General features: G+C 40.9%; 2 protein-coding genes across 3 annotated transcripts; both read left to right on the plus strand.

Moving 5' to 3' along the window:
- Positions 1-837: 837 nt before the first annotated feature.
- On the plus strand, positions 838-5,739 carry LOC110740093 (protein NLP2-like). Of its 2 annotated transcripts, none has more exons than XM_021920591.1 (5): positions 838-1,182; positions 1,522-2,709; positions 3,003-3,050; positions 3,184-4,123; positions 4,578-5,739. In XM_021920591.1, exons 2-5 carry the CDS (start codon positions 1,789-1,791, stop codon positions 5,480-5,482), a joined length of 2,814 nt encoding a protein of 937 aa, XP_021776283.1. In that variant the 5' UTR covers positions 838-1,182; positions 1,522-1,788; the 3' UTR covers positions 5,483-5,739. The 2 variants fall into 2 exon arrangements, with proteins under 2 accessions (XP_021776283.1, XP_021776282.1); XM_021920590.1 differs by having other exon boundaries at positions 838-1,113.
- Positions 5,740-20,349: 14,610 nt separating this feature from the next.
- LOC110740095 (pentatricopeptide repeat-containing protein At2g17140-like) lies at positions 20,350-24,221 on the plus strand. Its single transcript, XM_021920592.1, has 2 exons — positions 20,350-23,064; positions 23,682-24,221. Exons 1-2 carry the CDS (start codon positions 20,573-20,575, stop codon positions 23,752-23,754), a joined length of 2,565 nt encoding a protein of 854 aa, XP_021776284.1. The 5' UTR covers positions 20,350-20,572; the 3' UTR covers positions 23,755-24,221.
- Positions 24,222-24,751: the final 530 nt, after the last annotated feature.

Genomic DNA, 24,751 nt, shown 5'->3' on the forward strand with positions numbered 1-24,751 from the left:
ATCTACATTAAAATCTCATAATCTAAGGCAATTGGTAAAAAATTATTAACAACAAACTGAAATTCACTAAACAGTGGTCCAAAACCAAAATGTTCCTTTCAACCCCATCTTTTTTAATTGGGCATCACCTTCAACAAATCAGTTTTCCTTTACAATACATTACATGTATAAGCCATACTATCCCTCCTATAATCCCGAATGTATCTAAAAGGAAATATGGAGTATTAAGTATATTTAGCAATTTTATGCTATATATTGTCACTTAGACATCTTAAACCAAGACTTTGTTAGGTAAAGAGAGTATTGATAAACTATGATCCAATTGTGAAGGTTGATTATTCCATATGCCTCCCGTTTTGGTTGTTTGATAAAGAGATGGTTTATTGAGTTGGTTATGCTCAACCTTTTACAAATGATCAAGCAATTTATCAATACTTTTGTACAAACAACTAAAGCAACCAACTAGTCAAAACATGTAATACAATTAGCTAGATAAACCAGCTAATATAACCGGTTCTTATCAACCAACTACTTACCTGAATGTATAATACACATACATGTTTCTAATTTAAGATGCAATGTATTGGTATATTAAGAAGAAAAATAAGGTAAAAATTAAAAAAGGGTGCTCATAAAAAAATGGACTTTAATTAAAAATAAAATAAAAAAATGAGGTAAGCAAGGGTCCCACAGATGAGTAGATTCTCCAATAAAAGACCCAAGAAGCAGGAGAGTCCAGGATTAAAAAAATAATTAAAAAATTGCCATGTTATGGACAGTCTTAGGTATATAATTAATCAAAATTAAGTAAATAAACAAATACAAATAAACATAATTTTTTTACATTTTTTATTTTTAAAAAAGCTCTGCTTGTTTGCTGATGTAAGTATAATTGGTATGGACAAAGAAGAAGGTACCCACCCACAAAAACCCAGTATGTATGATTGTTTGTAATTTTCCTCATCTTACTAACTAAAATTACAACTATAATATCATCATAATCATACTCATGATCATCATTATCTGACTTAACTACACAAATATCTCTTCTTCTTTCTCTCATTTTATTTGGAGATGCAAATCACTTTGATATCTCCTAGGATTCTCCACAAAGTTAGTGCCCTCTTTCTTTTTTTGGTTTCTCTCTCTCTAAATTTTCTCTCTCCTCTCTTTCTTTTCATGGTTAGTTTTTGGAGCTTATATTTGTTACACATAATGGGTTTTTTGTTTTGAGAAATGGGTCTTGTTTTGTTTTTGACTATCATTTTGCATGATTTAATTGTGTTTAAGAGACAAGTGTTATTCTTTGTTTTGTTGAATATATATGCAAAATTTAACATCATATCACAATTTATAGTTAAGTTTGATAAATTCCGAGCATCTATTTTATTATCTAGGATTTTTGTTTGCTAATTTATATATGACCTTATTCAATGTTGATTTTTATTCTTTTTGTTTCGAAATTAATGAAATGCAAAATCAACCAAATTCTCACTAATTTGGAATTGTTGTGAATTTCAGTTGAGAGAGGACTTTTGAATTGAAGATGCTGTTTCAACACCTCAAACAGATTGAGTTCTTCAAGATAGAAGATAGAGATCCTTCTTGGGAGTTTTGTTATTTGTTCTACATATTTAGACTACTTTGGAGTTTTGGGTCATAATATTTAAAACTTCAAACAAAGGTCTTCTGTAACAAAAACAAAAATAAAATTTGTATTTATAAAAGTTTTGTAAATTAGTCTAAGAAAAAAAAATAGTTAATTTTATACAACAGAAGTCTCTGAATATGGATGATGGTTCCTTTAATCCTACAAACAATCCGCCAGTTTTTGGAAACATTGACTATGATTTAATGGAACAGCTCTTAGATGATGGATGTTGGTTACAAACAGCTGATGGGTCAAACCTTCTGCAGTCAGGAACGAGTTCGGGTCAGGGTCAGGGTCCAATAAGTCCATCCACATCTCGCGGCTTGAGTTATCCTTCATCATTTTCTTTCCCTAGTTTGGAGCCTGTCTCCAGCAGTTTGACCTCACCAGGTAATCAGCGTAGTAGCTACCGCGAAAAGTGGAGTCCTAAGGCAGAACAGGCAGTGGATTCAGAAAATCAGGATGACAGCGCGATAACACCACCAGCAGCAGCAGCAGTTCTGAACCAAGCGCGCAGCTTCTCATGGGAAGGCAATGAGCTGAACAGAATCTTGTGGATAGGACCCAAGGCGAATTCAGGTCCTTCAAGTTCTGTCAGAGAAAGGTTGATGAGAGCAGTAAGTAGTTGGAGAGACTTGAATAGAAATAGAGATGTGCTGATTCAGATATGGGTGCCTATTAAGAAAGGACTAAAGAGTTTCCTAACAACAGTGGAGCAACCGTACTTTCACCAACCTTCGAGTATACGGTTGCTCCACTACAGAGATGTTTCAGAGAAGTATGAGTTTTTAGCAGACGAAGATACTAAACAGGCACATGGATTGCCTGGGCGAGTCTTCCTTGGCAAGGCGCCTGAATGGACGCCTGATGTTCGATATTTTAGGACGGAGGAGTACCCACGTCAAGTTTATGCACGACAGTTTGATGTTCGTGGCTCCATTGCACTTCCTGTTTTCGAGAAGGGCAGTGGTGATTCCTTGGGTGTTGTTGAGATTATCATGACTACTGATAAATTCGACTATCGTCCTGAAATTGAAAGCGTTTGTAAAGCACTTGAGGTCTGTTTTTCTTTCCTTACTTTACCATTCTACTGATTTATTAAGGATGATCTCAAATTTCATATTTTGTTTTTTTTTTCATTTTACATAACTTATGGGTAAGGGGCAATTTTGTTGACTAAATGGGGGGTATTCTTAAAATTGATTGGATGTTTTTGCGCTTTTTTGTTATGGGGTAATCACGTCTGTTTAATGAATGTTGTTGTAGCTGTCTAGTTCAGTGCCGTCTTAAAAGTCCTAATTTGCTTTTCTAAGCAGCAACATTTGCTCATCTGTGTTTCAATTTTATGCAGACTGTTCATCTTAGGAGTTCAGAAATTCTTGACACTCCTCCGGAACAGGTAATTTGATGCATACTATTACAGACATTAATACTCAGTAAATAGCCTGTATCCTGAAAATAAAAGAAGAAACTGGCTCTTCTGTATTTCTGACATCAATATCTTCTTAAATTTGTCTAATTTATTTTTTCAGTCCGGTAAAAGAACTTATGATGCTGTACAACCCGAGATATTAACTGTGGTGAGAGCTGTATGTGATACACTTGATTTGCCTTTAGCTCAAACATGGGCTCCGTGCTCACAAGAAGGAAAAGGCGGATGTTGGCATTCTGAAAACAATGTTAATTGTGTTTCAATTATTGATTCTGCTTGTTATGTGCGTGATCAACGAGTTATGGATTTTCACAAGGCCTGCTCGGACCACCACTTATTAAGAAGCCAAGGAGGTATAGTTGGCAAAGCATTTGACACCAACCAGCCTTGTTATGCTACTGATATCACAGAGTTCAGTAAGGTTGAATATCCTCTGTCTCACCACGCAAGGATGATTGGGTTGCGCGGTGCAGTAGCAGTAAGGCTCCGTAGCATCTATCATGAGAAGAACGATTATGTTTTAGAATTTTATTTACCATCAAATGTTCAAGAAAAAGGTCTAGCTTTTCATTCTAGAATATGGCAGTCTGTGTCAATGGTCATACAGCAGCATTGCCGGTATCTGAATTTTATCACAGACAAGGACTTTGAGCAGAAGGTCTTGTTCCCTGGAAAGCCGGCTGCAGATAATGAGACTAAAGAGACTTCCTGGTTTTCACAGATGATGGAACCTCAGAGAAAGGGTAAGGAGGTTGTGGTTTCACTGGAATTTGGAGAAGACGAGCCTAGTAAAGGATTTAAGGTGATGAACTGGAGTGATAACGAGCCAAGTTTACAACTTGGACAGGCACTTTCTGATAGTGAAAACATCAACCAAGATTCGGGGTCTAAAGGAATAAGTGGTACATCGTCTGGAGGCCGACTTCCTCTAAGTGCCAGAAGTGAAAAGAGGAGGACCAAGACTCAGAAAACAATCAGTTTGGATGTACTCAGGCAATATTTTGCTGGTAGTCTAAAAGATGCAGCTAGAAGCATTGGAGGTAACATTCTTATAGTACATAATGTGACCCCATTTATAATTGCATTTATAAAATATTCCTATGTTATGAAATGATGTACTCTCTTAATCGCGGTGTAATATTCAAGAAACAAGATGACTTATACCTATCAACTGAAAATATTTTTGTATTCTGATTGAATATCATACTTACTGTTAGCTAGTGCAGAACATAATAAACAGAATTTTTTTGTAATATTCTTGGCAACCAGTTGACATTTCCTGTTACACAAACATCTTTTCCGAAAATATATATATTCCATTAAAATTTCCAAAAATATAGCTAAGCTTAGATTTCAAATGGCAGGAATTCGATGGTGCACATTGTTTTGCTTAATCTAACTTTACAGGAAGGTATAAATTATGTTTTCGCTTCATGCTGTCTTACTCTCAGACCTATGAGTAATCCTTTTCCCTCTGTAATTATATTTTTGCAGTTTGTCCCACAACTTTGAAAAGGATATGTAGGCAACATGGAATTGCAAGATGGCCTTCTAGAAAGATCAAGAAGGTGGATCATTCTCTAAGGAAACTTCAACTGGTCATTGACTCAGTGCAAGGGGCCGAAGGCTCCATACAACTATCTTCCTTCTATTCAAAATTCCCTGAACTTAATAGCCCAACTACACAGCCAAAACAAAGTCAAGTATCGTCGATAAACTTAAACAATCAACCAAAGCAACAACCAACAACTCAACCTGAAGGGACAATACACCCTACAGGAGGCACAAACTCTAACTCCCCGGCCTCTACCTCTTCCAGCCAAACCTCCACTTCTAGTTACTGCTTTTCAAGTGGAGCAAAGATGTCATCTCCTGTTACAACCATTGCCTCTGGGAGTAAGGATGCATCGACAATAGAAGATCCTAGCGGTTCTCTCAAGAGGGCTAGAAGTGAAGCAGAATTACAAGTGCTAATAAGTAGTAAAAAAGAAGCTAGCCAGATATTGGAAAGATCTCAGAGCAATAAAACACTTGCTGAGCATCCTTCTTTTGAAACTCTGCCTCCTCTGCCAATAACAAAAAGTTGGCTTTCGAGGGAGGCAGGTGTTTTTAAAGCTAAAGCTACTTTCGGGGATGAGAAAGTTCGGTTCTCCATCTTACCAAACATGGGATTCCTAGACCTGCAACAAGAAATTGTGAAAAGATTTCACTTAGAAGACTTGAGTAAGATGGGAATCAAGTACTTGGATGATGATAAAGAATGGGTTCTTTTAACTTGTGATGCTGATCTAGAGGAGTGTATAGATATACATAAATCGTCGGGCAGCCACACGATCAAACTTTCCATCTCCCCTCTTTCGAGCTTGGCTAGTTCATTTGGCAGCAGCGGTTTATCCTAACTTCAGAATTTGCCTGTATGTAGTTTATGTTCGATCTTATTCTTTATCAATAGTTACAAAGATAGTAGTTTTTTTTTTTGTTTTTTTTTTTGTTTTTTTTTTTTTTTTTTCCAATAATTGGGACATTGGGAACTTTTTTACTTCACCAGTAACCAATCTGATGAATATCTTGTATTTTATTTCATACCGTTGAATATTTTTGTTGATTATCTTTGTATTTGACATTGTATACTAGAAACAAAAAGATTATTTGCACACATGATAGAATATATATCAAGTTGGATCATGAGCTGAGGTTGCTTATATGAAGATTAACTCTAAAAGCATTTAATTGGTCCAAACTTTGCAAGTATAATTTAAATGAACTAACTTGACAAGTAAAAGTAAGTGTATAACAAAAGTATTTTAAAAATAAAAAGTGATGATGGATATATGGTTATTGTTTCGGGGTTTTCTGATGTCCTGCGGGAGAGTTACAATTCCGAGACTGGAACCGGACGTCTGTACCTGCAAAATAACGGAGACTCCTGAGAGCTCCGCCTCCAACGGTCAAGTTAGTACCTGATTAAGGAGTAATCAATACAGAAAGTAAAGTAATGAGATCTCTCTAGGTGAGAGTGCTTAGTGTTGGTAATCTGCGTCGTTAGCGAGATTAGCCGGTTGTTAATAAGTCTGTTCTTCTCTGCTTGATCTCTTAATTATTCGGTTGTTTTTTTGTTGTTTTTTGATTAATGAGGATTAATCGAGTATTTATAGCCTTGGGAAGCGTGCAACTCTCTAGGTTTAAGGTAAACCTAGGGCTGATCGGGCCTCTAGACTGAAATGGGCCTTGATGGCCGGTTGTCCCACTTGGCATGGGTGGACACGTGGCGTGTCTTAAGTGGTCCGTGGAGGACGTATCTGTGACTGACACGTGGCAAGCTCCTGTTGGCCTTCGTGAAGGACACGTGGCGGAACCTGGTTGGTCCACTTGTCAGACGGTGATTGGTGGATAAAAATCCCCTAATCATTTGCCCCTCACAGGTGGCACGCGACTGGTCACGTGTCGCCTGTGACAGGTGTCGCACGGTGACAGGCGACGGCCCGTTACAGGTGTCACCTTGCAGACGGCCGAGAGATTTTCCCGCCCAAATTTGAATTTGGAAGCGACCCTTCGCCTTCTCATTTTGCCTATAAAAGGAAGTGCTGACTTCGGTCATTTTCACATTTGAGAACTTTTGCGAGAACATTCGGACCCCTGAACTTGCTCTGACATTTTCGGACTTTTTCTGCCTACCGCCTGTTCTGACAAGCCGACTGACCCGAACTTCCAGGACTTCATCAACCGTCACCCGTTCAGGTAACTCAGTTCTCTTACTCTTAATTTTCTTTTTATTTTTTGAAATGGCACCATGGAAGCACACGACACGCCCTAAGTTAGTGATCAGCCGGTCACCGGGGACGGCTGAATCTAGGACTAGGAGTGCCGCCTGCCCTTTTCTGGACCCATCTTTGCCCTTTATACAAAGTCCGACTGAATCTGTGTCTATGCAGAACGTGATGGCCAGAACAAAAAAGACTGCTATGATATCAAACTCAGACGGCTCCTCCCAAAGGGTGCTCCTTAGCGAAACATCTGACCAGGCGCCAGATGTAGAACGAGGCGACTGTCAAGCTGACAGTGCTGAGAGAGGGACCAAGGTGTTCCCTTCTCATCTAACCGTGGACATGTCTAATTTTCCTTCTGCTCCTTCTAAGGGAGAGGAGGCGGGCCCCTCTAGGAGAGGGGAGGAGTCGTCCTCTTCGGACTCGTCAGGGGACGAGTCCGAATCCAGCTCTTCTGACCATAGTTCTTCTGGCTCAGAAGAAAAACATAGCCGCCTACAAGAGGCGAGAAGTTCTCATGCAGTGGAGAAGGGGGATAATTGGGCAGAGCCGTCCGCCTCTTACAGAGAGGAAAACGCCCCCTACTACTGCAGGGTGCCCCGGGGCCGGATTGCAACCATGCGAGACAACGTGGCGAGCTTTATTGCTAACCACAAAATGGGCCCGGAGTATTTACTGTTTGTGCCGGATCCAGAAGATACTGTCGTCTGGCCGGCTGGTACCAGCTATGGTGACGGCTGCTTTGGCTGCTATGTGGCGGCCATCAAAGCTGGACTGCGCTTCCCATTACATCCGGCTGTTCAGCGGATTTTAGATGGGTATGATCTGGGGTTATGGCAGTTAGCCCCCAACTCTTGGGTAAACGTACTCGGCTATGTGGCCGGGTGCGAACTGAACGGGGTGGAGCCAAGTTTTGAGGCTTTCGCCCACATGAACTATCTCAGCCGGACCCCCAAGTCGGGAGGTACCGGCTGGTATCAATTGACAAGCCATAGGGGTTACCTCATGACGAGAGGTAAGGCAAACAAATGGAAGGATTGGCGGAACACCTTCCTTATTATCGAGAGTTCAGACACGGAGCTGAACAAACGTTTTAATAAGTGGAACAGGGATCCACCTCTTCTCGCAGGCGGCCGCAGCATGCCGCCTGTTCCCCCAAAGGCTAAAAAAGAGATCCTAGACAAAGGACTCTTCAAAGTAGAGACTAGGGTGAACTCTACTTCAGGGGTACGAGAGCAAGTACCCCTAAATTGCGTCCCGAGCTTCAAGTGGCTCTATGACGAGTACTTCTTGGCCGCCTGTGGCCTCGGCAGTCGGTGCTCTAGAGGTAGCCGGCCTGACGAATACTCTGTTTTTTCACGCCTTGTTTACTTGGAATTTTTACTAACTTTGCTGTTTATTTCTTTCAGCCGACGCCATGAGTAAAATAACAGCATCTAAGACTGCGGCGGCCATGCTGCGGGTCTCACTAATGAAGCAGTCGTATGTCGACTCCCCCAGCAAGGAGGCACCCTTGGTAAGCTTTGAAAACTCCTCCTTTTAGTTGTATTATGCATATACTAACTCTTTTTGTTTTCAGTCTGGCACTCCAAGGGCTTCTTCCTCGCAACAGCCGGACCCCAAGGCCCGGAGGACGACTGTTGCAAGCTCTCCTGGGTCTTCCAGGAAAACAGTGGCGGCTGAGAAGCAGCCGGCCACTTCTTCAAAAACCCAGGCGGGGCCGCCTAGATGTATGGACACTTGCTTGTAAAAACTCACCCTTGCTTCCTTCTTGATTAGGTCTAACTTGTTTTTTCCTTTCGCTTAATGCAGTCGGCCCCCAGGGACTTGACTTGGTTGAGGTAGCCAAGTCAATGGTTAAAATAGTTCCTCCATCTGACAGGGAGGCGGTCAAGGGTGCCGGCACCCTTGACCTCGATGGAATTTCGGGGATCCTAGCTGAGGTATACTTAGCACCTTTTTGAGCTTTTGAGTTCCAGGACGCCTGTTAACTCTTTTGATTGGAAACTGACGCCTGTTTTTCTTTGTACTTAGGCCCTGCTCCGAGTCAACAGCCTTCGCAAGCCGATTGATCGGAAAAACAAAGAGGTAAAGGCCGTAAAGGCTATGGCCGCCTCCAGCTGTGATAAGGCAATGTTTCAAATTGCCCAAAATGAAGTACTGACCCTTGATCTTCTTTATTATCAGGCGCAGGCGACCGCCGCTGTTCGGGCTCAGCTAGAGACGGCCCAAAAGAAGGTTGACGAGCTGGAGGGGACCGTCACCAAACTTAAAACCGAGCTGAAACCCCTTCGCCAAAAAATGCACTCTTACGAAGCCATGGAGAAATCTTTGGCTAACGTAAAAGAACGCCTGGTGAACCAGGAGAAGAGTCTTACCCAAGAGCTCTCGGACAAGGCCGAGCAAGAGAAACAAGAGCTCGTCCGGGAGATGGTGGAAGACTCCGCCCAAATCCAACGCATGACCTGGGAACGACTGTTCCCCAGTGCCGACTTTGCCTCATGGGAAAGAACGTACCGCCAGTGTTCGGAAATATATAATCAACAGATCCTGGCGGCTGCTGAAGAAGAGGCGATGGACGTTGCGTTGGAGGAGGAAGAGCCGGTTGTGGCGCTTGTGCCACTTGGGGGTAAGGCATCAAAAAATGATGCAGCTAAGGCCGAGTCCAGCAAGAAGAGTGCTGACCAGGCGGCTGCTGCTGATACTGAACTGCCCCCTTCTTAAGCTTTAAGTATATTTTTTTCTTTTCACGGCCTGCGTGCCGTTTGCTTTGTAATTACCCGGCCAGGGGGCCGGGGTTTTGAATATTCTGCTGGTCTTTTATGGCCGGCTCATTTTAATCAAATATTTTGTTTTTGTTCAAATTTGTCTAAGTATTTGAAGTTTGCTCACTTGACCGACTGTTGTGTATGGCCAAACGTTTAGACAGGTAAGTATGCCGCCTATGCCCCTGGACGACTGGTTGTCTGTTTCCAGGATAGATGATCAGTCGGCCATTTAATCAATCGGTATTCGAACTCTTTATTCAATTTGACCAAGTAAATAGAATTACCTAGTAGCCAAGGAATTTAAGTAGGAAAACAAGCGGCGGGTACCGGTTGTTTCCCTTTATTGCCAATGTTGGCTTTAAACTCGTTATTTTTTAACCTAGCAAGAGTATTGGTTGAGAGCCTTTGTTTATTAAAAACAAGTGGACGACTCATACCTTTTAGGCTTCATACTAAGTTTGAGTGACTATTAAGGTAACATAGGAGTTACTTAGTCTTTGTCACAATCTTGATTGAGTAGTAGAGGTATCAGGCGGCGTAGGCCGGCTAGACCCCTTGATTCACCAATGTAAGCTATTAACTTAATAGGTTATCCAGTAGGAATAGGGGTTCGAGTGCCCTTGTTTGTTTAAAACAGGCGGACGACTCAAACCTTTTAGGTTCCATACCAAATTTGAAGGAGTGACTATGAGTTAACTTTGGAGTTACTCAGTCGCCGTCACTTTGTTTGAGAAGTAGAGGTACCAGGCGGCGTAGGCCGGCTAGACCCCTTGATTCGCCAATGTTTGTTGGCTATTAACTCAATAGGTACCCCCTGCATTTATCCCAAGTAATACAGGCGGTCATCTGACTCAGATGTCAACTGCTACCACTGGTTTGGTTAGTGATAGAGTTATCCTTGTCTCAAAAACGGCTACGTGGTTGCCCTTTGGGACAGTCGTATAGGTGCCGTGTAATTAGTTTATAGAACAATGTTCCACCCAAAAGGGAGCTGCTCTCTGCGACGAATTTCATCCGGAGGGATGCCGTCGGACGCCTGCTATGATGTTGGGACAGGTCGAATTAGTTTTTTAGTTTTGATCAGGTGGATTGGCGCCTGGTCTGATCATTCGGCCGATGGCCTTGGTAAGTTCTTGGTGAACGTAGGTGCTAAGTAAAAGAAGGGTAGCCGCCTGTAAGGTACAGGATCGGCCAGGCCCTTATCTTTTTAGCTAAGTATTGTGAGTAAAATACTCGATGGAGAGTAGCCGACTGTAAAGGAACAGACGGCATGCCCCTCTAAAGATAGTGAAACTCAATGGAGAGTAGCCGACTGTAAAGGTACAGACGGCATGCCCCTCGTAATACAATATTGAATAGTAAGTGCAAACTTTATTAAGTAGCTCTTTACTTTACATCATTCAGAAGAAATATTTTTTAAGGTTATCTACATTCCAGGTTCGAGGCAACGGTTGTCCGTCTGGTGTTTCCAGACGGTAGGTACCGTCCCTGACTTCCGCATAGATTCGGTAGGGTCCTTCCCAGTTGGGAGTTAGTTTTCCAGACTCATTGGCCCTACCAACTGCTTCCATTTTTCTAAGTACAAAGTCCCCTACTTTGAGTGGACGCCTGTGTACTTTCTTGTTGTATGATCTAGTCATTCTTAGGCGATAGATCTCATGGCGCAAAACAGCATTGCCCCTTTTTTCAGGAAGTGAGTCTAATGCCAGGCGCATAGCTTCCCAGTTTGCCTCTTCATCATATAGCATTACTCGAAGAGTCGGCTCGTAGTGTTCTATTGGAAGAACAGCTTCTGCACCATAAGTTAGGAGGAAGGGAGTTTCTCCAGTCGCCCCTTTTTCAGTCGTCCTAATGGCCCAAAGAACATGTGGTAGTTCATCTGCCCATAGGCCGCCTGCTCGTTCAATCTTTTTCTTGAGACCGTCTGAGATGATTTTATTAAAGGCTTCTACCTGGCCGTTTGCTTGTGGACGGCCGACAGATGCAAAGTAATGTGCAATTCCTTGGTCTCCCAACCAGCTTTTGAGAACAGGCGTCTCAAATTGGGGGCCATTATCAAAAACCATAGACATGGGGACCCCGAACCGAGTGATGACGTTTTTCCAAATGAATGAAATTACATCTTTCGTCTTGATTCCCTTTACAGCCTCCGCCTCTACCCATTTAGTGAAGTAGTCAACGGCAACAAGTATGTACCTTCTGCCGCCTGTAGCAGGCGTATATGGCCCCAGAATGTCCATGCCCCACTTAGCAAACGGTAGTGGGCTGTGAATGGTAGTGAGGTCAGTAGCCGGACGGTGAATTAATTTGCCAAACCTTTGGCACTTGTCACATTTTTTCACCATCTCCATTGCATCTGCTTCCAAAGTAGGCCAAAAGTAACCCTGCCGCCTTGTCCTTTGAGCAAGCATCCTACCACCTATGTGGGAAGCACAGAAACCAGAGTGAAGATCATCTAGTATCTCTCGTCCCTTTTCAGGAGTAACACACTTTAAGAAGGGTTGAAGGTGCCCCCTCTTGTGAAGTTCTCCCTGTATAATTTCAAAACAGGAGGCTCGTTTTTTCAGTGCTGCCGCCTGTTGAGGATCATCCGACAGTGTACCGTTTGTCAGATATGCCCTGATTGAATCCATCCAGGTTGAGCTTCTGTCTAGAATTCCAATAGGATTTTCCTCGATGCTTCTCTTCTCCATTACTTCCCAAAACACAGTCCGAGGAGTATCGGAGGAGGCGGATGATGCTAATTTCGAAAGTGCATCTGCCTGGTTGTTTTCTGATCTCGGCACTTGGATCAGATGGAAATCCTCAAGGGAGCCGACTGCTTGTCGGACCGCCTGTAAATACTTGATCATGGCCGGATGTGTTGCTTCGTATTCGCCATTGTACTGACTCACTATCAGTTGTGAATCAGAACAGGCGTCTATTTTCCTTGCCCCTGCCGCCTTACACATGCGGATCCCGGCTAGTAAAGCTTCATATTCTGCCTCATTGTTTGAAGCCTGGAAACTGAAGCGTAGAGCATACTCGAACCTGTCGCCCTCTGGAGATTGACATACGACGCCTGCTCCACAACCGTTTGAAGTAGAGCTTCCGTCCACATATACCTTCCAGACTTGGTCTGGAACTTGAGAGTCAGGAGGACGAGTCATCTCTACGATAAAGTCAGCAAAGGCTTGCCCCTTCACTGCTTTTCTAGGCTCGAAAGTAACTTCGAGACTCTGCATTTCTATGGCCCATTTGATCATTCGTCCGGAGGACTCCATGGTGGTAAGGGGCCGCTTGATCGGTTGGTCGGTATACACGACGACTGCATGTGCCAGAAAGTAGGGCTTCAATTTTTTAACAGCCATGAAGAGTGCAAGACCAAATTTCTCCACTAGGGGATACCTCAACTCGGCATTTTTCAGTACGTGACTGACAAAGTAGACCGGGAGTTGACAGCCGTCCCTTTCAGCAAGGAGCACCGCGCTTAACGCATGATCAGAGACGGCCAGGTACATGTAGAGATTTTCTTTGGGCAAAGGGCTAACCAGCCTCGGCAAGGAATGCAAGTGAACCTTTAATTTCTGGAAGGCGGCCTCAGCATCCGGCCCCCATTCAAACCTTGCCTTCTTCTTAATTGCCTGGAAAAAGTATAGGCATTTGTCGCCTGATCGGCTTAGGAATCTTCCCAAGGCCGCCAGACAACCTGTTAACTTCTGAACCTCTCGAACGGTACGAGGCGACTGCATGTCAATGACCGCCTGTACCTTCTCGGGGTTCGCCTCTATTCCTCTCTGGTTGATAAGGAATCCGAGAAATTTCCCAGACTCAACTCCAAATACACATTTCTTGGGATTGAGCATGACATGGTGCCGCCTGAGTGTGGCGAAAGTCTCTCGGAGGTCCGTCAGATGATCTTTCTGAAGTTTAGTCTTGACAATCATATCATCAATGTATGCCTCGACGTTTCTCCCAATCTGATCAAAGAACACTGTGTTTATCATTCGTTGGAAGGTAGCCGGAGCATTCTTAAGACCAAACGGCATGACCGTGTAACAGTATAATCCCTGATCAGTGACGAAGGCCGTCTTCTCCTGATCTTTCTTCCACAAAGGAATTTGATGAAAACCAGAATAGGCGTCCATAAAACTCATCAAGGCATGGCCGGCTGTTGAGTCGACCAGGTTATCAATTTTAGGCAGAGGGTAACTGTCTTTGGGGCACGCCTTGTTCAAGTCTGTGTAGTCTACACACATTCGCCAGGTGCCATTCGGCTTTTTAACAAGTACCACATTTGCAACCCAATCTGGGAAGTAACATTGCCGAATGAACCCTGCATCAAGTAATTTTTTGACTTCGGCGGCTGCCGCCTGACCTCTCTCTTCACCATGGTTCCGCTTCTTTTGCCGTACCGGCTTCTTTTTCGGATCCACAGCGAGTTTGTGTACTGCCAGATCAGGACTAATGCCTGGCATTTCATGGACTTCAAATGCAAAGATGTCCTTGTATTCTTTCAACAAGTTGTGAAAGTCGGCACCAAGGTTTCTTAGAGCAGCCGTCCCTACTTTGACTGTTCGGTCAGGATGGGAGTCGTCTAATATCAGGTCCGCATGCTCACCAGCCGGCTGAGGGCGGAACTCATCCGGCCGGTCCTCTGCCAATGATTGCTATTTTCTTGCTTTTCTTGCGGACTCAGTCTGGAGTGCCTTTCTCTTTTTGTCGCCTGTTTCTTGAATGCCATCAGATGGTCTTCCGGGTTAGTAGTGCCATCATAGGCGCCTACTAAAACATTTTTTACTTTGGCCGGCTGAGCGGCTTCAGTAATTTCCTTGGAGAAGGCCGACGGCTGTTCACCAAGTCTAAGCAGCCGTAGCTGCCAGTCCATAGGTTGGACGTTTTTTGCTGCAGGTCCACCAAATGGAGGTGGCTGCATAAAATACTGTTGTTGCGGCACAAATGGTAAGTTTGGTACCGCCTGGGCACTATGAAAGTCGGACTGACGGGAGGTGCCGCCTGACTGACTCTCATGGTACGACTGAGTTGGCCTCATCGAGGCGTTTCGCAAACTGTCCTGAAAATTTGAAGTAGAAGCCGACTCTGATAATCGGTCACTCTTCTTCTGCTCTAGCAGGTGCCGAGCATCTGTGAACGTTTGCTTTGACCCGTCCGCCTGAATATGACGAACCGGTTTCCTATTTCCCGTAGGGTAACGGAATTTTGTGAAATCAAGAGCAGACGGTTCCCGCTTCTTGGATTTAGGATGGGGAGTCGCCTCTCGCCCTTGAACTGGCTTCCTCCTCAGTGAAGTGGAAGGTTTCTTGGCCGACTGCTCTTTGACTGAAGCAGGCGGTTTTTTGTTGATCAACTCTTGGATCTCTCCCTTGAAGTCCCTCATGAAGGTCATGAGTTCGTTCCTTGTGATGGGAGCAGACCCATCAGTCGGCTGTTGCCGAGCAAGCGGTGCGCCTGCTGGCTCGCTTCCTGTTTGAAGATACTCCCGTTCCCTTATTTCAGTATGACGGGTACGGCGGGCCCTTAGGGTCCCGTCTGGAGCTGTATGAGTTTCAACTTCAAATTCACTTTCGGTATCATGGTCCGACTGAACTTGAGGGTCGTCTAGGGGACGCCTCTCTTCTGGAGTCGGTACAGACTTGGATGCCATCTCTGAAGTACTCTCCCCACAGACGGCGCCAAATGTTTCGGGGTTTTCTGATGTCCTGCGGGAGAGTTACAATTCCGAGACTGGAACCGGACGTCTGTACCTGCAAAATAACGGAGACTCCTGAGAGCTCCGCCTCCAACGGTCAAGTTAGTACCTGATTAAGGAGTAATCAATACAGAAAGTAAAGTAATGAGATCTCTCTAGGTGAGAGTGCTTAGTGTTGGTAATCTGCGTCGTTAGCGAGATTAGCCGGTTGTTAATAAGTCTGTTCTTCTCTGCTTGATCTCTTAATTATTCGGTTGTTTTTTTGTTGTTTTTTGATTAATGAGGATTAATCGAGTATTTATAGCCTTGGGAAGCGTGCAACTCTCTAGGTTTAAGGTAAACCTAGGGCTGATCGGGCCTCTAGACTGAAATGGGCCTTGATGGCCGGTTGTCCCACTTGGCATGGGTGGACACGTGGCGTGTCTTAAGTGGTCCGTGGAGGACGTATCTGTGACTGACACGTGGCAAGCTCCTGTTGGCCTTCGTGAAGGACACGTGGCGGAACCTGGTTGGTCCACTTGTCAGACGGTGATTGGTGGATAAAAATCCCCTAATCAGTTATAATTTTATGTTACATAGAGATATAGTAGAACGCAAAAGACTATCTCTAATGATATAAGAGAGTAGTGAATAATGATAATAATTAAAAAATCTTGAATGATGTATAATTGATCTTGAATTGGAACACAAAGAACTACACTAATAATATGTTCATATTTTTATCTCTCACAAATAATACTTAAGACGACGACTCAATACCCACGTTTACAAGATCGACCAAGGCAGAGACAACAATATTGCCAGGACCAGCAAGTCCATAGAGCCAGCAGCCTAAAGACATAGCAGACATGGCGCTGCATCCGGCGATAAGAATATCATCCATAGCAGACCTGTTGTTAGCACGTAATTTGTAGACGACGTTCCTTGGTATGGCCTCTAACAAGCTCACAGCCCCAAATAAAAGGCCTATATGATGAGTCGGACATAGTTTCGGAGTTAAACACCTCATCTTAGATAGCTGCTGGAGGCGGTGTCTTTGTTTTTTTCTTTCAATTGGAAATAAAACTCCAAATATAACCACTCAAGGAATCCTTCCATGCTTTCCCGGCTATGCATTGTATGATACCAATATTTTATGATACCAACAAATATGGGCAACGAGAAAATTCGTTGCCGAAACTATTATGGAAAACGAAAAATTATTTGTCGCCCAAAGTAACAAATATAGGGCAATGAGCAAATTCATTGCACAAAATATTATGGGCAACGAAAAACAATTTGTCGCCCACTGTACAAAGATGGGGCAATGAGCAAATTAGTTGCCCAAAACATTATGGGTGACGAAATAGACCGCTCATAGCCTCATAGGCAACTAACCAATTCGTTGCACATAATAACCTTTGTGCTACAAATTAGTAAGTTGTTGCCCAAGATATATTGGGCTTCGAGCCTTGGGCTTCGAACCCATGCCTAGGCCCAATTCATTGCCCAAAACAATGGGCGATGAAATAATGATTTTGTGCTTCGAGTTTAATCGTTGCCAAAACTCAAATTTCTTCTTTACAAGGCAATGGTGGGTGATAAAATTATAGTGAAGTGTCATCAAGTATGTAGCCAGGAAATTTTGTTCAAGCAAACTACAAAATTGTGACATATGGGAACTGTTACTGTGTACGAAAATTATAAAAATCGAGCTCGTGAAGGTTCCAGGCTTGGCTTGAGCAGCTCAAGCTCGTCATGGGCATTCATTCAAGATACACACATAAGAAGCCATAGGGATACAAAAACCATATAGAAAAAGGTTAGCATTAAAGTACCATGTCTTTAAGTCTTCAACGAAGACTACAGTAGATAAAACCACGCACTCGCAACACCAAATCCAGCAACAATAAGTGCATTAGTGGTTGCATCAGGCAAGACAATGCCATAATTCTTGGCACCCGTGTTACCCTGGTCAATACAGAAGCATAAGCCAGTTAGCTATTAACAAAACAATTAGGCAGATGATTAGATTCCTGCATGATTAGATTCCTGCATGATCAAGTGATTTGTATACATCTGAACGCGCTTTCCTTTAGCTGATGCTCTCCCATAAATATGGATGCCAGCCTTTAGACCACAGAGAAAAACGAGCCATCAAAATTTTATAAGATTAAAAGAACCAAAAATAAATAAAAATTAAGGCCCAAATGCACCTAGTTTGACTTACAAAAGCATATGTGATTTTGAAAAATTTGCCAGTACGTAAGGGATATACAAAGTTACAGACATATATTCTACAGAAGATCTTGAAGAAACTGCTGGCATGTAAATTTAGATTAAAGTAAACAGTATGGTACCGAAAAGCAACTATAACCAAAAAGGTTGTGAAACAATTTATTCACCAGGTTCTTTCAATATCAAGAATGAGCCCATAGAACCTAATCTCCTCCATAGCTAATCAAGTTCAATTCACAAATAACCCCGTTGATTGGCACCCTAACTCGATACAATACTATAAAATTAATAATAATGTTCAACTCACAGAATACCTAATCTACTCCATAACTAGATGATCAATATGTATAAAATCCTAAATTACACTGTAATATGAACAATTTATATTAAAAAGATAATAAAGAAAACTAATATCCCTAAATGCAAAACCCATAAAACAATCAAGAATTATTCATCATATACCACCAAATAATTCCCAGATGATGAATTTCTGGAAGCTCTCAAACATAGCTTCCTCCACTTTTATCGTCTTCTCTACCGCTTCCAGATTATTTTAGCAAAAGATATTGAGAATACGTGAGTTCTTCCTGTATTATCTGATCTATATCTTTCTTTGGCATATTTCTTTCTCGAACTGGTGAACTTACATCAAACAACAATTTAACCCATTTGAAGTAAGGATATATTAGTTCCCTGTTTTTGTAAATGGTAATCACACGATCTTTTAAAATTGAGCTCGACTCGAGCTCGAGTGCTCAAAAGTGTGGTTCATTAACAACCAAGCTTACTCTAAAAATTGCAAACATGGGTTTAAAAGATAAATCAGAGCTAATTTGTGGATTAACAAATTACGTAAAACTTATTCGTGAATTAACAAATTACGTAAAAGTAATATATATTTTTTATTTTACTTCAACGTACTCTGTTATTTTCATAAATTTCATCATAAATTGTACAATAATATTTTTGGTGGAGACTTACTGACACCTACACCACTCATATATATCTAATTTGTGAGATCTCATGTCTCTCACTATAAATCTTGATGAATGGCTCGCCTCTAACCCATGTACATTAAACATATTTATAGTGGTGGTTCATACTCTCTAGATTTTTCTACACATATCTAATATTACATGTATCTAGATCTTTCTACATCAAATATCTTTTGATTTACGTACAAGATATTTCTAGATAAACCTTCTCTTGATTTTTCTACTTTATTCTAGAATTTTCTAAACTACTCACTAGATTTTTCATTACACGTCTAGATTTTTCTAGATTTACTTCTAATAAATTTTATGCTATACATCATGCTCTGTTTTTTCTTTTTCTTCTTTTATTTTATTTATTTATTTTATTTATTTATTTTATTTGCAATGAAGAACACGCCGGCTTTGAGGAACTCATCCGGGAAATTATCCATTAGCAGAGAAATTAAGGGTTAGGGTTTAGACGCAGAGAAATTAAGGGTTGAAACGGTGGTGCTGAGAAATGGAGAACAACAACTAAAAAAAGTATTGTAGAGTGGTTTTAAATTTGGGCTGGACTTGGCCCAAATTCAGTTTGGATTCCCAAACAGGCCATAGTATTTTTCGATCATTTTTTTACATTTTTCGTGATTTTTTTTATAGGTACAAATTAAATTATAACCGGCTATGCATTGTATACTGGGATCATACAATAATTACCGGCTATGCATTGTATGATACCAATTTTTTATAGGTACAAATTAAATACTGGTATCATACAATAATTACCGGCTATGCATTGTATGATACCAATATTTTTATAGGTACAAATTAAATTATAAACCTCTCAATCAATCAATCAATCAAACCCTCTCAAATTAAATTATAATCTTATTTGAAAAATAATTAAATTACTCCATATAACTTTCAATAATAAATTAATGGTATCCTTCGTCAAAATATCCTAAATCAAAAGGGATATACACCTCTTACATAACAAAATTTGTATCAATAATATGTTTTAAAATTTGGCATATAGCAAAAAAAATTATTTTAAAATTCAATAAACAAATCGGGTACCGCCACCAAAGTTAAAGTTCCAAATAGGCAATCGTTTTTCAAAAAAAAAAAAAAAAAATCCTAAAAGTCTCAAAGCCAAAGACTTACTTTCAAACTAAGGGTTTTGAATAAATTCGAGGAGTACTGAAATTGTTAAATAACAATGAAACCGTAAAATTAAATTACTCATCCGATTATGAACATTTAAAGCAACAAATGTTTCATACGTGGATGAATTTAACTTACACATTAATGATATTGCCTTTGAGAAAATAATTATTACTTTATAATTATTTTATAAGTAGCTAATTAATGTAAGGATTTTTAAGGATATATATTACGGAAGGAACCCGGGGCATCAACAAAAATAAGTTTTAACGAGTAAAAATAATTATGGTTTGGTAAAAATATTTTCAGTTTATTAAAAATAATTTAAATTCAATAACAACAATTTCGAGTCAATAATAACATAAAAATCTATTTACAAACAAAATTACAAAAAGTACACTATTCTATAAATAAGCGATAGAATATCGTATGTCTATATATCGTGCTTTATCAAAAGGGATTATATGACTGTATTAATAAATATTCAAGCCAAAAAGTTTATCCTAAAACTTTATAAACAATCCGGGTATCGCCTGAGCACAAAACTAGTTACTCTATTTAAAAATGATTTTTTTTTGGAAGAAATTTTCCCTCCTAAACTCTACTTTGTTTTTTTTCTTAAAGCTTAAATAACTTTTATTATATCAGGGTAACTTTTATTTATTATAGGCAAACTTTTAAGTATTTTAAGGTAACTTTAAAGCGGATGTACAATATTTTATTGTACATCCGTTTTTTTAAATGTTTGTCATAAATCTCGCCCAAAATTCACAAATGGCTTATAAAATTATAATTGTTATTTCTTGAAAATATTTTCTCTCATGCTTAATATTGTGAATAATACTCGAAGTAATCGCACGAGTATTAGTTTTTGGTTTCCCGCCTTTTTCCCAAAAATCCCCATCATATCCATATGAACCAAAGTACGTTCAACAAAGCACTTCTCAAGAACTCCCAAAGTCCTGCATTAGCATGGCAGATCTTCAATCGCATCATCTCCAATCCTTCATCTTCATCTTCTTCTTCATCTTTCTCTCCCCTAAATTCTTTACCTATAATTGCCCAGATTCTTATTCGCGCCAAAATGTACTCTCAAATTGACACTCTTCATCAACACCTTCTTCTTCACAAAGAATCAGCAATTCCTCCTCTGTTTTCCCTTGTTCGTATTCTAGCCAAATCCGGCCTTGTTGACGAGGCAATTTCACAATTTCAATCTACCCGGAAAGAATTCCCTGATAATCCTCCACCAATTTATGTCTACAATGTGCTTCTTGAGTCGTCGGTTCGAGATAATAAGGATAATTGGATTCTATTGCTGTATAAAGACATGTTCGTTTCTGGGGTTTCGCCTGAAGTTTACACTTTCAATCTTCTGATCAGGGGTTTGTGTGATTCGGGTCATTTGGAGGATGCACGCAAGGTGCTCGACAAAATGTCTGAGAGAGGTTGTAAGCCGAATGAGTTTAGTTTTGGGATTTTAATTCGTGGGTATTGTAGGACCGGGCTTGCGACGGAAGGGTTGGTGATATTGGATGAAATGAGACGATATGGTTTGGTTCCTAACAAGGTTGTTTATAATACTTTGATTTCTAGCTTTTGTAAAGAGGGTAAGGATGTTGAGGCTGAGAAGTTGGTGGAAATGATGAGTAAAGATTGTCTGGTTCCGGATGTTGTCACTTTCAATTCTAGGATTGCATCTCTGTGTAAGGCAGGGAAGATGCTAGAAGCTTCTAGAATATTCAGGGATATGCAGATAGACAATGCACTTGGTTTACCTAGACCCAATATTGTTACCTTCAACCAAATGCTCGAGGGGTTTTGCAGGACAGGGATGCTCGAGGAAGCTGAGAATTTGGTTGATACGATGAAGAAAAGTGATTGTTTGATGTCGTTGGAGAGTTATAATATATGGTTGATGGGTTTGGTGAAGAAGGGGAAGCTTTTAGAAGCACAAATAGTTCTTAAGGAGACGTTAGAAAAGGGAAACGAGCCTGATATTTACTCATATAACATTGTAATTGATGGGTTGTGCAAGAATAATATGTTATCTGATGCAAAAAAGATGATTAATTTGATGAAAAATTGCGGTATACAGCCTGACACAATAACTTATAGCTCTTTGCTTCATGGATACTGTAAGAGAGGGATTGTAGCTGCAGCAAATACTACTTTGAATGAAATGATGAATGCTGGATGTTTTCCAAATATATATTCCTGCAATATTTTGCTTCACAGTCTGTGGAATGAAGGAAAAACTTCAGAAGCAGAGAGCTTGCTGCAAAAGATGAATGAGAAAGGCTACGACTTGGATACTGTAACGTGTAATATAGTGATACGGGGTCTCTGCAGAAGTGGAAAGCTGGATAACGCTATTGAAATTGTTGATGGAATGTGGAACCGTGGAAAGGCCGCTCTTGGTGATCTAGGAAACAAGTACATCAGCTTACTGAATGCTGGTAGTGATGAGAAGAAATGCTGCCCTGACATAATAACATATTCAATGATAATTAAGGAGTTATGTGAAGCTGGAAGGCTTGAAGATGCTAAAAATAAGTTGATTGAGATGGTAGGTAAAAATCTATACCCTGATTCGATTATATACAATACTTTTATACGTAGTTACTGTAAAGTTGGGAAGATGTCATCTGCATTTCGGGTTCTCAAGGACATGGAGAAAAGGGGGCTGGACAAGAATCTGCAAACTTATAATTCTTTGATTATGGGCTTGGGGTTAAAGAATCAAATCTTTGAAATGTATGGACTTCTCAATGAAATGAGAGAACGAGGGATCGCTCCAAGTGTATTCACCTATAATTCTATAATTGGTTGTCTCTGTGACGTTGGTCAAACCAACAATGCCATGTCTCTTTTGAATGAGATGTTACAGAACAGAGTGGCACCTAACATTAATTCTTTCGGAGTGCTAATTAAAGCCTTTTGCAGAGAGGGTGAATTTAGAGCTGCACAAGAGGTCTTTGAAATTGCACTCAGTACATGTGGACATAAGGAAGCACTCTACAGCGCTATGTTCAATGAGTTACTTCTTGGAGGAGAGATTATGGAAGCTTGCGAATTATTTGAAATTGCATTAGATCTGTGCCTTTATATAGGAAACTTCAATTACAACGATCTGCTCGACCAACTCTGCAAGAATGAAAAGCTGGGTGATGCTACGAATACTCTCATCAAATTGATTGATAAAGAATACATATTCGATCATGCATCATTCATGCCAGTGATTGATGCCTTACGTAAACTAGGGAAGAAACATGAAGCAGATGAACTTGCAGAGAGGATGATGATCATGTCAGAGCAGGGAGAGATTACTAATAAAGTTTGTCAGAACAATTATGTAAAGCTCAAGAAGATAGGAGAAGGCAAATGGAGGAATATAGTGCACAGGTATGAATATAACCCATTAGTACTTCGCAAATCTTGCACTTCTAAAATTTATTTTTATTTATAGATTAGCATTTTAGTAAGTGGTGTGGTATACTGATAGATAAGTGACAAATTCTCCTAACCGGCTGTTTTTAGAGGACTGAATTCTGGAAAGATCAAGATGTACACATTATTACTCCTTCAAACATAGGGGTTGTCGTCGACCAGCACACTATTTTGGGTGTGGTCATTCATGATTATTTACTTCAACTAGACCATCAGTGGCCTTTGCCCTAACCCCTGCAATGAGTTAGTGGAAATCTATCATGGACACTTGGTCATGAGGTTCTTTAGGAAGAATCTCAGTTCTCTGTCACCGTCCACTAGAGACGAGTGATGTTAATGGCAGGTCCCCGAAGTTTCATTTGGGAGCACTCTCCATAACAGTTTCTTCTGTTACCCTACTCCCAAACCAAGATTCTACCATGCCACTTAAATATAGTAACACTATATGCTACTCTTTATGTCAATGTTAAAGCATTGTTGATCAAATGCATTAAGACTATTTAATTTTATTATGGGTACCGTGCTTTAATATGTTAGCTTATTGCATTTGTTCTACTTTTCACTTGTAACAGAGAGGATGGCAGCGGATTAGCACTACAAGCTCTTAAACGGGTACAAAAAGGATGGGGTCAAGGAAGTGTATAAATTTGCCATCCTTGAAAATAGGAGCAATTGATTATTGGGAAGGTGTAGGTTGATTATTTCAAGGGGGACGTATATTTTGGTTCAACAAGTTATAGTGCTACAAGGACCTTCAATTTTTCTCTCTCATATTTGGTTTTTATGGCAGAGAAGAACTTCATTTATCTGAATTAGTAATCCAAAAAGCAGGGATGTCAGTCCATAAAAGCACCGTGTCTGGATTTTCTTGAGGCAGATGCTAGAAAAAACTCAGAACATCAACAAATTTAGTTCTTGAGATTATTACACATGTTAAATAATTATGGCACATCAAAAAAATACATTTATTGAATTGGTGGACAATTTTTAGGAGAGCTAGGGGTGCTCCCCATAGATATCTATTCGATTCGATTGTGTCCACCCCTTTAATTGGTTAAATTAACCAATCAGCACCTCTAAAAACCAATCCTTTTTTGACACATGATAGAATATTGGGATTTGTTAAACATCGCCCGCAAATTACCATATAAAGCCCACAAATATGACTTGGTGTGACAATTATGCCCATTTTCTAAAATTGAACAAATCTCGATTTAAAAAATGTGGAGCCGTACTGGCTCGCCGGGGGAGACCGGAGGGCAGGCCGGAGATGCGGGGGACGCCGGAGGTACGTCGTCGTCGACGGTAAACGAGGTAAGTCACCGTTAAAATTCACGGTTTATCGTAGGAGTGGCTCCGGCGCCTAGGATGGACGCCCTTACCGTAGCATGGACGTCCAAGCCAGACGCCAGAACCACCACACCGGCGTCTAGCCCAGACGCCCAGACCACGGCGCCACTCCATTGACTGAGGCGGCCCTGCCAGGCGCCAGTCCAGTGGCTGTGGCGGCCCTGGCAGACGCCACCCTATTTTTTTTTTCTTTTTTGATTTTGTTGTTGTTTTTTATTTTTATTTTTTTTTTAAATATCGAAAATGATTTTTTTTTAAAAATTCGAAATGGATTTTTTTAAAATTAATTTTG

This window comes from Chenopodium quinoa, unplaced genomic scaffold, assembly GCF_001683475.1.
Source record: "Chenopodium quinoa cultivar QQ74 unplaced genomic scaffold, ASM168347v1, whole genome shotgun sequence".
Taxonomy (NCBI): Eukaryota; Viridiplantae; Streptophyta; class Magnoliopsida; order Caryophyllales; family Amaranthaceae; genus Chenopodium; species Chenopodium quinoa.

Excerpts from the sequence above, each read along its gene's own strand:
- LOC110740095 (XM_021920592.1), top strand. The coding sequence starts at position 20,573 with ATGAACCAAAGTACGTTCAACAAAGCACTTCTCAAGAACTCCCAAAGT. Across the intron at positions 23,065-23,681 it reads TGGAGGAATATAGTGCACAG|AGAGGATGGCAGCGGATTAG; the intron begins GTATGAATATAA and ends CACTTGTAACAG.
- LOC110740093 (XM_021920591.1), top strand. The coding sequence starts at position 1,789 with ATGGATGATGGTTCCTTTAATCCTACAAACAATCCGCCAGTTTTTGGA. Across the intron at positions 2,710-3,002 it reads GCGTTTGTAAAGCACTTGAG|ACTGTTCATCTTAGGAGTTC; the intron begins GTCTGTTTTTCT and ends AATTTTATGCAG. Across the intron at positions 4,124-4,577 it reads TGCAGCTAGAAGCATTGGAG|TTTGTCCCACAACTTTGAAA; the intron begins GTAACATTCTTA and ends ATATTTTTGCAG.